Source organism: Danio rerio, chromosome 24, assembly GCF_049306965.1.
Source record: "Danio rerio strain Tuebingen ecotype United States chromosome 24, GRCz12tu, whole genome shotgun sequence".
Taxonomy (NCBI): domain Eukaryota; kingdom Metazoa; phylum Chordata; class Actinopteri; order Cypriniformes; family Danionidae; genus Danio; species Danio rerio.
The window spans coordinates 42,150,252-42,167,839 of record NC_133199.1 but is presented as its reverse complement, the minus strand read 5'-3'; the positions used below and the strand labels follow the sequence as shown (position 1 = coordinate 42,167,839).

At 35.4% G+C, this 17,588-nt stretch overlaps 1 protein-coding gene across 6 annotated transcripts in view; it reads left to right on the top strand.

Annotated features, from left to right (window-relative positions):
• Nucleotides 1–17,588, top strand: part of LOC101884567 (SH3 and multiple ankyrin repeat domains protein 1) — a 146,818-nt gene that overhangs the window by 52,439 nt on the left and 76,791 nt on the right. For 5 of the 6 annotated variants that reach the window (XM_073941113.1, XM_073941112.1, XM_073941114.1 and 2 more), the window contains 5 exons: nucleotides 323–526; nucleotides 2,083–2,154; nucleotides 2,312–2,420; nucleotides 9,586–9,737; nucleotides 12,757–12,924. In XM_073941113.1, the coding sequence (XP_073797214.1) occupies nucleotides 323–526; nucleotides 2,083–2,154; nucleotides 2,312–2,420; nucleotides 9,586–9,737; nucleotides 12,757–12,924 (705 nt within the window). Of the gene's footprint in view, nucleotides 1–322; nucleotides 527–2,082; nucleotides 2,155–2,311; nucleotides 2,421–9,585; nucleotides 9,738–12,756; nucleotides 12,925–15,870; nucleotides 15,912–17,588 lie in introns of all 6 variants that reach the window. The other variant, XM_073941115.1, reaches the window with a different exon arrangement.

Genomic DNA, 17,588 nt, shown 5'->3' with positions numbered 1-17,588 from the left:
GATTGTAATGTGCACCTTTTGTAAAGCTGCTTTAAATTAATGAGTATTGTGAAAAGCACTATACAAATACACTTAAACCTAATGAGTTTGAGTTATTACTTTATTAAGCATTTTGTTTTTCATTTCAGATAATAAAAACCAATATTTTTTTGGTTTTCTAAAATACTTTGCAGCAAACCCGATTTCTGTTTGCGGTATGACTCAAAAATGAAGCACTGTGGTGAGCGACAGATGCTGTCAATAAAGACCAAGTTGTTTTGAACTCTAAATCCAGTTCAATCTGTTGTTCTTCCTCTCTTCTTTCCTCTCTCCCCGTCTGCAGAAGTGTTTGCGGTTTGATCCCGACTCAAGCGTTTGGAGTGCGAAGCAGCAGATTATTTGTTCTCTCAGTGAGTCGTTGTGGGACGTTTACAATTATGGCCTCTTCCAGCCAGCTGGAGACGGACGAGACGCCAAGTTCCTGGAGGAGGAGCGTCTGCTGCGAGAGTTCGCCCAGTCTCTGGAGAAAGGGGTGCCCTACCTGGAGGTGCTTCACTCACATACACATATCCAGCACCTTTTGCACCAACAGAGCTACACACACACACTAGAGTAACACTTTCATAGCTACTGGCCTGTAAAATAAATTATATAGGTCATTTAGTATGTGAATACAATAGGATGTGAATTACGTGTATTTTATATATATACAGTTGAAGTCAGAATTATTAGTCCTCGTAAATTATTAGCGCCCCTGTTTCTTTTTTCCCCAATTTCTGTTTTATGGAGGGAAGATTGTTTCAGCACATTTCTAAGCATAATAGTTTTAATTACTCATTTCTAATAACTGATTTATTTTATCTTTGTCATGATGACAGTAAATAATATTTAACTTGATATTTTTCAAGACATTTCTATAAAACTTAAAGTGACATTTAAAGGCTTAACTAGGTTAATAAGGTGAACTAGGCAGGTTAGGGTAATTAGCCAAGTTATTGTATAACGATGGTTTGTTCTGTAGAATATCAAGAAAAAAATTAGCTTAAAGGCGCTAATAATTTTGTCCCAAAAATAGTTTTAAAAAAATTAAAAACTGCTTTTATTCTAGCTGAAATAAAACAAATAAGACTTTTTCTAGAAGAAAAAAATATTATCAGACATACTGTGAAAATTTCCTTGCTCTGTCAAACATCAATTGGGAAATCAATAAAAAAGAAAAAAAATCAAAAAGGGGCTAATAATTCTGGCTTTAACTATGCATATTGTGTATGTGTCTGTATGTATGCATGTGCTGTAGGGTTGGGTCGATATGCGATGGCATCATTCATCGCCGATGGCCAATAGACATTACAATGCTGAGCCGGCATCGCAATCCTCCTCCCCGCCCCCATCGCATACCTGCTCGTGAAAAATACACACTTATGCCTCGTTTACACCAATACGTCTTAGTTTAAAATTGCCTTTTAGAATGAAGACGATCCACGTCAACACTGGCATACAAACTATTTTTTATTGTGATTTTATGGGACCTTTAACTTGTCATTTCTGCATTAGTTATTATGATGTCAAAAGTTAATCTTAGTAAAAATCTGTTATTACACTTCATGTTTTTACTGTAAAAAGTAGGGCTGCATGATTTGGGAATCATTACGATTGCGATACGATAAACAAATAACTCAACTTACTTCAAGAAAAATGCACACACAGATTACTAATAATGCTGAAATTTTTATTTTTCAACTGAGATGCAGTATGCAATCTAGCAACAACTAGAAACAAACAATGTTTTCAAATTAAAACAAAATTGCACAAAATTAAATAACATATTTTATAATATATTATATAATATTTAATATTTTATCATATTTTTTGATATAATAACATATATATATATATATTTTTTTTTTTACGTGACCTGTTATTTTTGCCAATTTTATAGTTTCCAAAAAGTTCATTAGTTTTATCCGATATACCAGTTCACAACAGATGTTTGTACATTTGTACTTTTTTTTGTCCTTTCTTTTATTTCATTTCAGTAAAATATTTTTACAATTGAAAAACTGACTTTTACCTGTTTCCCTTCCCATTGTCTTTTCCTCACAGTTCAGATATAAGACACGCGTCTACAAACAAACAAACCTGGATGAGAAACAACTAGCAAAGCTGCACACTAAGGTAAAGCTCAAATAAAGCCACCAAAACAGAGATGTTTTGTTTTTTCATCATTAATAGCCTGTATAAAGTGCAGTAACCAGAATTGATTGTGTTGTCGATGCACACAGTGAATAACAGAGGTGTCTGTCTATGTGTGTGTGCTCGTCTCCCTCTGCAGGCCAATATGAAGAAGTTTCTGGATTATGTTCATGGAGGAGCTGTAGAAAAATTGAGTAAAGCACTGGAGAAAGGACTTGATCCGAACTATCATGACACTGAAAGCGGAGGTGAGATCTTGTGCATGTCTCAAAATGCTGCATAAATATACTTTTGGTATTAATTACAGCTTTCATTTACAGTTGAAGTCAGAATTATTTTTTTCTTTTTTTAATATTTCCCAAATGATGTTTAACAGAGCAAGGAAATTTTCACAGTATGTCTGATAATATTTTTTCTTCTGGAGAAAGTCTTATTTGTTTTATTTCAGCTAGAATAAAGGCAGTACTTTTTTTTAGTACTTTTTAAAACACCATTTTGAGGACAAAATTATTAGCCCCTTTAAGCTACATTTTTTCGATAGCCATCATTATACAATAACTTGCCTAATTATCCTTACCTGCCTAGTTAACCTAATTAACCTAGTTTAGATGTCACTTTAAGCTGTATAGAAGTGTCTTTAAGAATATCTACTCAAATATTATTCACTGTCATCATGACAAAGATAAAAGAAATCAGTTATTAGAAATGAGTTATTAAAACTATTATGTTTAGAAATGTGCTGAAAAAAATCTGCTCTCTGTTAAACAGAAATTGGAGAAAAAATAATCAGGGGGTCTAATAATTCAGGGGGGCTAATAAATCTGACTTCAACTGTATGTATATCTGAGCAATATCACACGAGTAGCAGTGCTATATTGCTGTATATCGGCACTGGTGGGAGGCGTTGCCTTAGTGCCCCCACCAGTGCCGATAAACAGCCAAATCGCACTGCTACTCGTGTGATATTGCGTTTATACAACAGTTTGACAGCATAATTGTTTATATAAAAACGAAATCAAACATGGAGAGTCTCAAAAACCCTTTTGTATGAGGAACTACTTTCTTCTGCGTTGGATTCAAATCCTAAGCTGACAGTTAAACAGCTGTTAAAACAGTTAAAAACATCTTTTAAACTTTAGATCTGTAGTGTCTGCTTTTTGCTAGCTGCATGTGTGCGGAGTAATAAAAAAAGGGTAAAAAGGCTAAATGTATTAGTATTAAAAATAAACCTATATATTGTGCTTTAACAGGGTATCTGCGGGGTTTTAAACAGTTTTAAATCTCAAAAACAGAATTTTAGGCGTTAAAAGGTTTTAAATTTACTGAAATATTATTTTGTTCTTTTTTAATCAGGTCTTAATTCTCCTTTTTTCATCTATAGCTACCCAATCTGGCCAACACTCATACAATCACCAATCAATTTTGAAGAAAGTTTGTTGAAAAAAAAGTGCATGTTTAATTGCTTGTTTTGATATATTTAAAATATTGAAAAAAATGTCTTAAATATTACATTTTTATCATTAAAATATTATTGTATTATTAAATTTGAATTATTATTGTAATATTAAATGTATTAAATTATAAAGTTTTTTAAATATTATTTTATTTTTATAGAGTTTTATTTTTTGATAAAAATATTTTCGATCTGGGCCATTTGAAAAACTTGTTAGTGTTTTGCTCTGTATGGGTCAAACATTTCATTAATAGTAGTCTTAAAAATGTCTTAAATTTAACTTGGTGAAACCTGCAGAAACGCTGTTTAAGCGGCATATTCATTATAATTATATTTTACAGTTATTGTTTGCAAAATAACTAGTAAAACATTATGTCATTATGGCAAAGTTAAAATAAATGAGTTATTTAAGCTATTATGTTTTCAAATAGGTTGAAATAATCTGTGTTAAACAGCCTTTGATAAATATTAAAAAATAATGAACATTTCACAGGAGGGATAATAATTCATATTTTATGTTTATGTTGGTGTAGTCCTTATACTTAGAATATACTAATCATTTAGCTTATATTTGAGACCCAGTTCTTGTTTTTTCTCAGTTTCTACAGTTTTGCTTTATTTGCGGAAGACACCCATTAAACACCATTGAGTGTAACAATATTTTATTCAGCATTTTCTTTTCTTTTTTTTTTTCTTTTGCCAGACAGGCATATCTAGAACAAGAATCATTTTGTGTACTCTATTTAAGGATAAAAGAATGGCCACAATTTACTCATCACTTGTATTTTTGACATTTTTATACTATTTATATTTTTATACTCTTTCAAACAATTAGATTTTATGCATTTCCCAGCGAGAAATGTTTAATATTTTACGTGTCAAGTATATTATAAATATATTGGTTATGCAGAATGACATTTTTCACCAATACTTTTACATTTTATCTTCATTTATTTATTTATAACCTTAAAAAACCCACTTCTGTTATGTTTCATTAGTGCTGGGCAAAAAGTTATTAAAATTATTGGCATACCAAATTAAAGTTTGTTTTGACATAATATATGTGTTATTATTATGCTTATATAAATACATGCATGCATATATTTGAGAAAATGTTTATTTAAATTAGTATATAATATAATATATATGTCTTTGTGTGTGTGTGTGTGTGTGTGTGTGTGTGTGTGTGTGTGTGTGTGTGTGTGTGTGTGTGTGTGTGTGTGTGTGTGTGTGTGTGTGTGTGTGTGTGTGTGTGTGTGTGTGTGATACAAATTAGATATAAATTGAAATATCTATGTGACACAATTGTTTTGTATATTTTTGTTTCTATTACATATGCATAATAAATATATAAAACACACACACATAAATTAGAGTGGGGGAAATAAGTATTGAACACGTCACCAATTTTTTCAGGAAACATATTTCTAAGGGTGCTGTTGACTTGAAATGTTCACCAGATGTTGCTAACAACCAAAGAAATCCATACATGCAAAGAAAACAAATCTAATTAGTTTACAAATAAAGTTATGTGTAATAAAATGGAATGGCGCAGGGAAAAAGTATTAAACACGTGAAGAAAGGGAGGTGTATTTTGGCAGAGACAGCCCAGACAGCAGCTGAAATCTCTCAGTGGTTCTTCAGCAACCCTCTGCCCTTCCTCAGTGTAAATGAATATCAGCTGCTTCAGTCCAACATCTACAATAGCAGGAGGATGAAGATGAATCCAGGGTGGACATTTCAGCAAGACAATGATCCAAAACACTGCCCAGAAGACTCTCAGATGCTTTCAGAGAAAGAAAATCAAGCTGTAGAATGGCCTAGCCAATCACCTGACTTGAATCCAATAGAACATACAAAATAAAGCTCAGATTTGACAGACGAGACCTGTGAAAAACTCACACCTGAGCAATGCAAGTGACTTTATTCTCCATGTAAGAGCCCTGCTGAAAAATCCAGCTTAAACCAGCCTAGGCTGGTTGGCTGGTTTTAGCTGGTCGACCAGGCTGGTTTTAGAGGAGTTTTGGCCACTTCCAGGCTGGTTTCCAGCTATTTCCAGCCTGGTCTTAGCTGGTCAGGCTGGGAGATGACCAGCTAAAACCAGCTTGACCAGCCAAGCCAAGCTGGGAGTCCAGCCAAAACCAGCTATATCCAGCTTAATCCAGGCTGGTCAAGCTGGTTGTAGCTGGATTTGGCTGGTAATTTTCCAGCCTGACCAGCTAAGACCAGGCTGGAAATGGCCAAAACCCCTCTAAAACCAGGCTGGTCAACCAGCTAAAACCAGCCAACCAGCCTAGGCTGGTTTAAGCTGGATTTTTCAGCAGGGAGGCGTTTAAACTGCCGTCACCGCTCTTTCTCCTTGTGTTATTTCATTGTTATTACACAGAACTCATTTTCCAGATGTTTTTTTGTGGTTTTGTTTTAATTTTATATTTGAATTGTTTGGGTTTTTCACCAAAATCGTGTTCAATTCCATGTCAACAGTGTTACGGTAACCAGCGATCGCTCTCCGGAGATCGCTGGTTTCCACTAAAACCATGAACTACACTTCCGCCTTCCTCTGGACTACATTTGCATACATGCACTTCTCCCTGACACCCATGCTCACACATCTAGCTTGATTACATTCACCACCTGAACCTTGTCATAGACTGATATCACACCACTTATAAGCCACTCTTGAACCCATCCTGTTGGCCGAGTCTTGTTCACTGTTTAGATGACATTACAACGTGTTAATCCCGTCTTGTCTTCCTGTGTTTTTCGACTTAGCTTTGTTGTTATCCCTGCCTGCCGCCTGCCTTTTTTGACCTCTCGCCTGTGCACTGATTATGATTCTGGACTGCCTGAATATATCTGTTTGTACCTGTTGACCATTGCTTACCTGACAACGATTAAAACCTGCATTTGGATCCTACCTTCTGTTGTGAGTGTCATCTCCCCGTCGTTACAAACAGCTTCTTTGGAATATTTATTTTCCCAGGAAAAAAAAAGACGTGTTGAATACAGAATACATTTCCCCCGACTGTATGTCAAAATGCATATTAAATGCATATAAAGCTACTTTTTAAATGTAATTTGATGTGCACAAAAATAGAACATCTCATCTCTGACCCATACAGTGCATAGTAGATGTAGATTGCATGAAGAATAGGTTTAAAAGTTCGACATTTTCTTTGACATTTTCATTTCTGATGAGCGTCATTGTGTTGCCCACATTTGCCTGTCAGAATGGTTTCATTTCTTTGACCTCCGAGCTCATTATGCTGCTTGGGGTCTGTTCTCATCATCTCTTCTGCTTTTTCATTGAATGGATGCTTTATGTTTAATGTGATGTTCAGTGCACTAATTGCTGTGACGTTCCCACTTTTCCTTACTGCGTTATTTTGCTCACGGGCTCTGATGTCATAGTAAAGGGCCGTTCACACCAAGCACGATAATGATGAATAAAAGTATGATGGTAAATACAGTATATACTGTTAAAACAAAAGAGGAATGCTTAGTGTTACAGTGGGCGTCACAGTGGCTCAGTGTTTAGCACTGTGGCCTTACAGCAATAAGGTCGCTGGTTTAAGTCCTGGCTGGGCCAGTTGTCATTTCTGTGTGGAGTCTGCATGTTCTCCCTGTGTTGCCGTGGGTTCACTCCAGGTGCTCCGGTTTCCCCCACAGTCTAAACACATGCACTATAGGTGAATAGGATGAACTAAATTAGCCATAGTGTATGAGTGTGTGTGTGAATGAGCATGTGTGAGTGTTTCCCAGAACTGGGAAGGGCATCCGCTCTGTAAAACCGGCATGCCTGAATAGTTGGCGGTTCATTCCGCTGTGGTGACCCCAGATAAATAATGGACTAAGCTGAAGGAAAATGAATGAATGTTTAAGTGTTCCCTTTATTTTCTTGAGCAATGATATTTGTATCCACACAGACGTGGTGTTTATTGTGTTTTCAAATGTTCCCTTAGTGCTGCTTAATTTTAGCACATTTTGTAATTGTAACAGTCTAAAAAATAATTTCAAATAACTAATTTATTTTGTCTTTGTCATGATGTAAGTGCATACTATTTTACTATTTAAGATAATATTCAACAAAGTGTAACTTAAAAGGTTAAGTAGGTTAATTAAAATGAAATATATATATGTATATATATGTATATATATATATATGTATATATATATATATATATATATATATATATGTATGTATGTATGTATGTATGTATGTATGTATATATGTTTTCTATGTAAAATAAGAATGTTTTTTTTTATTTTATTGAGTATACATTCACTGGCCACTTTATTAGGTACACCTTACTAGTATCGGTTTGGGCCCTCTTTTCCCTTCAGAACTGCTTTAATCCTTCGTGGCGTAGATTCAACAAGGTACTGGAAATATTCCTCAGAGATTTTGCTCCATAGTGACATGATAGCATCACACAGTTGCTGCAGATTTGTCGGCTGCACATCCATGATGTGAATCTCCCGTTCCACCACATCCCAAAATTGTTTTATTGGATTGAGCTCTGGTGACTGTGGAGGCCATTTGAGTACAATGAACTTATTGTCATGTTCAAAAAACCAGTCTGAGATGATTCACTCTTTATGACATGGTGCGTTATCCTGCTGGAAGTAGCCGTTAGAAGATGGGTACATTGTGGTCATAAAGGGATGGACATGGTCAGCAGCAATACTCAGGTAGGCTGTGGCGTTGACATGATGCTCAATTGGTACTATTGGGCACAAAGTGTGCCAAGAAAATGTTCCCCACACCCTTACACCACCACCACCACTAGCCTGAACTGTTGAGACAAGCCACGATGGATCCATGCTTTCATGTTGTTGACACCAAATTCTGACCCGACCATCCGAATGTGGCAGCAGAAATGGAGACTCATCAGAGCAGGCAATGTTCCTCCAATCTTCTATTGTCCAGTTTTGGTGAGCCTGTGTGAATTGTAGCCTCAGTTTCCTGTTCTTAGCTGACAGGAGCGGCACCCGGTGGGGTCTTTTGCTGCTGTAGCCCATCTGCCTCAAGGTTGTTTGTGTTGTGTGTTCAGAGATGCTCTTCTGCAGGCCTCGGTTATAGCGAGTGCTTATTTGAGTTACTGTTGCCTTTCTATAGCTGGAACCAGTCTGGCTATTCTCCTCTGACCTCTGGCATCAACAAGGCATTTGCGCCCACAGAACTGCCACAGAGATGGTTGTGCATGAAAATCCCAGCAGATCAGCGGTTTCTGAAATACTCAGACTGGCAGCAACAACCATACCACATTCAGTCACTTAAATTACTTTTCTTCTCCATTCTGATGCTCAGTATGAACTGTAGTTGGACAGGTGTACCTAATAAAGTGGCCGGTGAGTGTATGTTTGTTTTAATGCAAAGCTACAACACAATCCAGAAATGCGCTCAGCTTTTATTTTATTACTATCATTCAAATGTATAAAATGCTTTTTTAATTACTTTGACGCTATTAAGCTATTTCAGTTTCTGTTCTACCACATTTCAACAGATGTTAGACCTGCAGTCTCTGAACAGGGTGTGTTTTGGCACTAAATGTTTTCTTCTGTGCGTGGCATTTTAACACTTAGTATGTTTCCTGTTCTGCTTTAAATAGATAGCCTACCCAGAACTGAATACTGTCATCATTTACTCTCCCTTTAATTGTCTCAAACCTTTATGTCTTTATGTAACCTTTAAGTTATGCACACAAAAGAAGATATTTTGAAGAAAGCTGGAAACCATTGACCTCCACTGTATTTTTTTCCCACTATGAATGTCAATGCTACCGGCTTTCAGCTTTTTCTTTATAGTATCTCATTTTATATTAAACAGAAGAAATAAACCCATAAGGCTTGGAACCAATTGAGAGTAAATTATGAGTAAATTCTCATTTTGGGGTGAACCGTCCCTTTAAAACTGCACTTCTGCATCTGTAATGACAGTGTCTGCATCTGTTTCTCAGAGACTCCTTTGACTCTGGCGGTTCAGGGGAATCTCAGCGTGGAAGGGATTCGTGTTCTGGTGCTGAACGGAGCTCACGTGGATTTCAGATCCAGAGATGGATTTACACCCCTCCATAAAGCAGTCAGAGCACACAACCAGGCCGCACTCATGGTACCAACACATGCACTTCTTTTCATAGATCAAACCAGGGCAGCATTTTTCAGGTGCAAGACAAGGCTTTGAAAACATACAAAAAAAAAAAAAAAACTTAAAGTAAACTCTAAAATTAGAAGATTAAAGATTCATAAATTGTCAACACGTGAGGCAGTGGTGCAGTAGGTAGTGCTGTCGCCTCACAGCAAGAAGGTCGCTGGGTTGCTGGTTCCAACCTCGGCTCAGTTGGCGTTTCTGTGTGGAGTTTGCATGTTCTCCCTGCCTTCACGTGGGTTTCCTCCGGGTGCTCCGGTTTCCCCCACAGTCCAAAGACATGCAGTACAGGTAAATTGGTCAGGCTAAAATGTCCATAGTTTATGAGTGTGTGAGTGTGAATGTGTGTGTGGATGTTTCCCAGATATGGGTTGCGGCTGGAAGGGCATCCGCTGCTTAAAAATTTGCTGGATAATTTGGCGGTTCATTCCATTGTGGTGACCCCGGATTAATAAAGGGACTAAGCCGACAAGAAAATGAATGAATGAATGAAAATGTCAACAACAGGGATGGTCTGATCGATTGGCCGAAGATCGGTGTTAGGCATGGGCTGGTATAAGATTCTAATGGTGTGTTAACCTTGGATAAAAATATCACGGTATTGTAATTACTTTTGGTGAGGAAGTGGTGCAGTAGGTAGTGCTGTCGCCTCTCAGCAAGAAGGTCGCTGGTTCGAACCTCGGCTCAGTTGGTGTTTCTGTGAGGAGTTTGCATGTTCTCCCTGTCTTCGCGTTGGTTTCCTCCGGGTGCTCCGGTTTCCCCCACAGTCCAAAGACATGCGGTACAGGTGAATTGGGTTGGCTAAATTGTCCGTAGTGTATGAGTGTGGATGTTTCCCAGAGATGGGTTGCGGCTGGAAGGGCATCCGCTGCTTAAAAACTTGCTGGATAAGTTGATGGTTCATTCCACTGTGGTGACCCTGGATTAATAAAGGCACTAAGCCGACAAGAAAATGAATGTAATTACTTCTCCAAAATAAGTTCTTTTTAAATGTCAGGGTAAACAACAACTTTTTTTCCAATATATTTTATTTTAAGAAACATTTAAAATATTTTGGACCACTAGCATTTGATGTAGGTTTATTTTCTGCTGGAGATACTGATGTACTAAAAACTAAATAAAATAGTTGTGAAAAACATGTTTAAATAAATAAATAACAGAAAAATAACAGAAACAGAAAATATTGGCGGTTTTAAAATTGGCGGTTATCTTTCGGATGAGACGTTAAACCGAGGTCCTGACTCTTTGGGCTCTATTTTGACGGTCCATGCGCAGAGCGCAAAACGCAGGCTGCAAACGCTTTCAGGGCGTGTCAGGACGCGTTTTTGCTAATTTAAGGATGGGAAATCTGCTTTGCGCCGCGGCACATGGGCTAAAAGGGTTGAGTTTATTTTCTTAATGAGTTATAGGTGTGTTTTAAGAATAAACCAATCAGAGTCTCGTCTCCCATTCCCTTTAAGAGCCAGCTGCGTCACGCCAAGAGCGCATTCGCTATTTACAGGACGCAAAGTAAGTCTAAGTGGAAAAACTGAGCATTTCACAAGCAAACAGTTAACAGTTTTTTTTTCAGAAAACAGTTAAACAGAGCATCTACTGCGTGAGAATGAGAGATAATGGATCACTTTCACTTTCGCTCTTGAATAGGGAAACCTTTACGCACAGACATCAATTAGTCTATAAATAAATACTTTTGTTTGTTAAGCGCAAACATTTGTTTCAAAACTATTTCTAAATTCAGTTCTAATTTCCAGCAAACGAATAAATGAATAATAATAACAAAATGTGCTCAAAAACCTGAGTTATATCCTAAAACACATGCTGTGCCCCATATGGTCTAAAACCTGCAGGTGGGCAAATCTAAGCTTGTTTTTAATACAACAAATATAAATATGGATATATTAAATAATACTGCTAATAATAATAACATTATACAAAAGCAAATTGTTATGAATGAACTGAAAAAGCCTCCCGAGATGAAGAAGACATAAAAGCAGTGATTTTTCATATTTATGTAGGCTAGAAAACAATATGTTTTGTAATATTTTGATTCTTTATATTTATATCCTATATCTATTCTTATTATATCCTATATATATCCTTAATATTTACATTTTTTTCATATGTAAAGATATTTGCCTATTGCTCTCTTGTGCGTATTAAGCACAATTATTTATAGACTAATTGATGTCTGTGCGTAAAGGTTTCCCTATCCAAGAGTGAAAGTGAAAGTAGATCGGATATCTCTCATTCTCACTCAGTAGATGCTCTGTTTAACAGTTTTCTGTGAAAAAAACTGTTAACTGGTAACTGTTTGCTAGTGAAATGCTCAGTTTTTCCACTTAGACTTACTTTGCGTCCTGTAAATAGCGAATGCGCTCTTGGCGTGACGACGCTGGCTCTTAAAGGGAATGGGAGATGAGACTCTAATTGGTTTATTCTCAAAACACACCTATAACTCATTAAGAAAATAAACTCAACCCTTTTAGACCATGCGCCACGGCGCAAAGCGGACTTTCCAGTCCTAAAATTAGCAAAAATGCTTTCTGACACGCCCTGAAAGCGCTCTGCGCATGGACCGTCAAAATAGAGCCCTTAGTCTTTCCAAATTTTGATTAATGCTGTAAATATTTGTTTTGCTTCATTAGATCTCAGCACATTATTGGGAGCTACGGGAAATCATTTTGCATGGTCTTTAACATAACTCCTTATGTGATGGTTGTCATTGACATACATGTTAAAATCATTAAGGATAAACTTACATAGAGTAAATTAAGAGGTGAATAACATTTTTGGGTTATTTATTTCTCAAATATTTGAAATATTCTTCATCCCAATACAAGCTTTTTAATCACTGCTATATTTTTTTGAGTGTTTTCTTCATCATTTTGTTTCTCATATAAATTGATGGTGGTTAATGCAAAATATTGATCAGTGCATCTCTACTGAGGATTGCCTGTGCATGTTGATATGTCCTGTGTTTCAGGCACTGCTGTCTTTGGGCGCATCTCCGGATTATCGCGACCGTTGTGGGCTGACGCCGCTATACCATTCGGTGCTGACAGGGGGCGACACGTCCTGCTGCGAAACCCTGCTGTACTACAGAGCTCGACTGGGCATCCGAGATGAGAATGGCTGGGATGAGTCACACCAGGTGTGTGAAACATGAGGACATTCTATCTATGTGTGTGTTTTTGTGTTCATGCATGTGATTGTTTCAGTGTTGTTTTATTTTTTCAGGTTCATGCATCACTCTCTAATTAACCTTTGGTTACCTTTTAGTTTCTTATCTAATTGTTAAATGTTCACGTGAAGTCCACCCATCTTTTATATTCCTAAAGTCAGATTGTTTTGGCAATATTTATAATAAGTCAGAATTATTAGCCCTCCTGTTAAATTTTAATTGTTTAAAATTTCCCCCAATTTCTGTTTAGCTGACAGAACATTTGTAATCATAATAGTTTTAATAACTGATTTATTTTATCTTTGCCATGATGACAGCACATAATATTTGACTAGATTTTGTTCAACATACTAGTATTCAGCTTAAACTGACATTTAAAGGCTTAACTAGGTTAATTGGGTTAATTAGGCAAGTCAGTGTATAACGATGGTTTGTTCTGTAGACCATTCAAACAAATATAGCTTAAGGGGGCTGATAATATTGACCTTAAAATGTGTTTTGAAAAATTAAGAACTGCTTTTATTCCCATCGAAATAAAACAAATAAGACTTTCTCTAAAAGAAAAAATATTATAGGAAATAATGTGAAAAATTCCTTAAACATCACTATTTTGAAAAAGAATAAATATTGCACAGGAGGGCGAATACTTTTGCCCTCAACTGTATATTAGTTGATTTGCTATAATAGATGGCTAAAACAGCCAATCACATGTAGATTTTTTTATGTTTGTATTTATAACAAATTATTCAGTGTTTGAATAATGATGCTTGAACACTTTGCTGTCAGTCTCTCATGTTTCATGGTCATCAGTGAGTGTCTGTTCATTAGCAACTAGACTGTGTTTATCCTTGGTTGAAGACCTAATTCCCAATCTTTGACCTCTAACATCATTACACACCAAAATTATAAACAAGTGCTCAATGCAATTTAGGCTTTCTCCAATGTTTTGAAGTTGACAGGCATTGATCAAACATTAATCAATATTGCAAAATCTAAAAATACAGATTAATTATTGATAACTGGTTGTTTTTTTTAGGAAAAACTAAAAAAAAGTTAGTCAGTCAGTTAGTCTTGGCAACTAACTGAATTAAATAATCACACATTTTAATAAAAATGAAATAAAGTACTACAATTATTGTAAAAAACTAAAGGAAATATTTAAAATTATTTATAAATGTATGCTGTAAATACATGTCTGTGTGTGTGTTTTTTAAGTAAATGAAAGTTGGCACTGCTGAACTAAATACCTTTAAATGGCTGATATACATGAAGTATGTCAATTAATCTAAAAAAAATCTTTTGAAATCATACAGAAAATAAAAAACCGTATTCATTCATTTTCCTTTGGCTTAGTCTCTACTTCAGAGAGACTAACACTACGGACAAAATGGCACACCCAATTAACCAATTAGTGCATTATCTTTGGACTGTGGGGGAATCCAGAGCACCCAGAGGAAACCCACTCCAACACAGAGAGAACATGCAAACTTCACACAGAAATGCCAACTGGTCCAGCCGAGGCTCAATCCAGCGACCTTCTTTCTGAGGCGACAGTGCTAACGACTGAGCCACAGTGCCACCCAAAACCTATATTTTGCATATTTAACTCTGATCGGCAGCTAGCTCTCTGCAACTCTCACATGGTCGCCCACTGAAGCTAAGCAGGTATGGGAGACCACATGGGAAAGCTAGGTTGCTGCCGGAAAAGGTGTTAGTGAGGCTAGCAGGGGGTGCTCAATCTGCGGTCTGTGTGGGTCCTAATGACCCAGTGTAGTGACGGGGACGCTATACTGCTCAGTGAGCGCCGTCTTTTGGATGAGACGTTTAACCGAGGTCCTGACTCTCTGTGGTCGTTAAAAATCCAAGGATGTTCATGGAAAAAAAGTAGGGGTGTCACCCCGGCATCCTGGCCAAATTTGCCCATTGGCCTCGGCCCATCATGGCCTCCTAACCATTCCCATATCATAATTGGGTTCATCACTCTGTCTCCTCGCCACCAATCAGCTGGTGTGTGGTCTGGCGCAACCTGATCTGATGCTGCACACTGGTGGTGGATGAGGAGAATCCCCCCATTGTGTAAAGCGCTTTGAGTGCCCAGAAAAGTGCTATATAAATGTAAGGAATTATTATTATTATTATGATTATTATTATTATTACTATTATTATTACTATTATTATTATTATTATTATTATTATTATTATTATTATTGTTATTATTATAAACGCTCATAAAACTGCACATAAAGTACAATCAACAGTAAAATGAATGTTTTGTCAATTTCATTATGCACCAAAATTAAAATCCAAATCAAAAATGTCAAACAAATTTAAATATTAAACACTGTAAATGTATACAAATGATAAAAATAATGATAAATTCTGAGTGCATAACAATTACCTCTCTGATGAAAAATGAGATCAGACTGACGTACTGTCAGATGTAAAATCCTAAAGCCGATGTTTTTATCCAATAAACTTGCAGTATTTTCTACAGTAGAGATGAAGTCTCCCAGTTTAGCACACAGCAGTGAAAGACAGAGATTTCACCAATATAATATATAACTGCAGGTTAATTTTGCTTATATATTATAATAACTTTAACTGGTAAATCTATTAGTTACTGGTTAATGAGTTAAAGTTATTAATATTAACTAATGAAGCGATGGTAACTAATAACCATAACTTTTTCAAATTTGATAGTAATGCAATAATGCAAAGCTGCTTTAAAATAATAATTATTGTGAAAAGCACGATACAAATACAAACTTGAACTGAGCTTGAGATTTAATGAGATCCACCAATGTTTCTGATCACGGTTGCGAACACTAATGCCTTCAGCAAACGGAGAGCGAGGTCTGTGTGCTTCTGCATCAGACACTGTCCATAGTCTCTGTCTCTCTGTGTGTTTCTCCATAGATCAGACATGAAGAGGCGTTTGGAGAGGTGGAAGTTCACAGGTACCATCTCTCATCTCTCATTTCATTCATCGTCTACTAATGTCTGTCTGTCGCTTAACACTTGACCTATTAAAATCGCTTTTTTTCCACCTTTCAAGACCTCTTAGTGTATAAAAAAATATTTTAATATAATTTAAAAAACATATGGGATAGCCCCTTGAGATGAACCATCTCATTTTCGAGGGGGTGTTTAAGAAGTACATGAACCAAACAGAATACATCACATCATTATAAACATACAGCTAACAAACAAGCAAGCAGCACACTTCACCTGCAACAGCTCTCACATAAAAAAGCATATAATCAAAAGTGCATTCATATACAAATAAATAATAAGCATTTAAATTGCAAACAATATTAATAACATTTAAGACTGAATGTCTTTATTGATCTAAAAGAAGAAGGACGATTGTTCCAGTCAAAGGAGCTTTGTATTAAAAGGACCTACGACCATTTTCTGTTGAAATTCTTGGAACAAAAAAGTAATTCTGTTGCATGTCGAAGAGAATACGAGGAGGTAAATGGAGCAAAAACTGCTGTAAATAAGAAGGGGAACTAAAATAAACACATTTAAAAAAAAAAACAAATATCAATGATATTGTCTTAATTTAGGTTGAAGAAAACCAAGAGATTTGTAAAATATGCAATAATGGGGAAAATATTTTTTTTCCCCCAGTGATTTGAGTTTGTGTGTTTGGTTCAAAAGAAATAGATTTAGGTTGTGAACAAAAAAAGGATTGTAATGACCAATGCTGAATATAGACAGCATTGTGGCTAATTGAAGTGAAAATAAGAAATCATAATAACAATTAAAAAAAATAAAAAAATAATATATATATACATATTTTTCTTATATTTATATATATACACACACATACTTACATACATACATACATACATACATACAATTGAAGTCAGAGTTATTAGCCCCCCTGCCCAAATTCTGTTTAACAGATAGCAAATTTTTTTCAACACATTTATTATTATTTATTATTATTTCTAATAACTGATTTATTTTATCTTTGCTATAATGACAGTAAATAATATTTTACTAGATATTTTTAAAGACACTTCTATACAGCTTAAAGTGACATTTAAAGGTTTAACTAGGTTAATTAGGTTAACTAGGCAGGTAAGGGTAATTAGGCAAGTTATTGTATAACGATGGTTTGTTCTGTAGACTATCGAAAAAAAATTTAGCTTAAAGGGGCTAATAATTTTGTCCTTTAAAATGGGTTTTTAAAAAATTATATTTAATATAGTATTTAATTTAATATAAAAATTAAATAATTTCTCCAGAAGAAAAATATTATCAGACATGCTGTGAAAATTTCCTTGCTCTTTATTTTTCTTGCTCTTTTTATAATAATTATATTATTAATTTAGAGTAAATTTAAAAAGCAATTTTTTTATAAACAAAAAAGTTTTTGTTATTATACACTTGTTTTTAAATGTATTGTTTAAATAAATCAAAATGTTTTTTTTTTTCAATTTAGTAAACAAAAACATCTAAATGAATATTTTTATTTAGCAAGTATGCGTTAAATTGGTCAAAAGTGATGATATAGACATTTATAATGTCACAAAAGGTTTTTATTATAGATAAGTGTTCTTTTGACCTATGAAAAATATCTGAAAAAGCAAAAACTAAATAAAAATAAATATAATAAACACAAT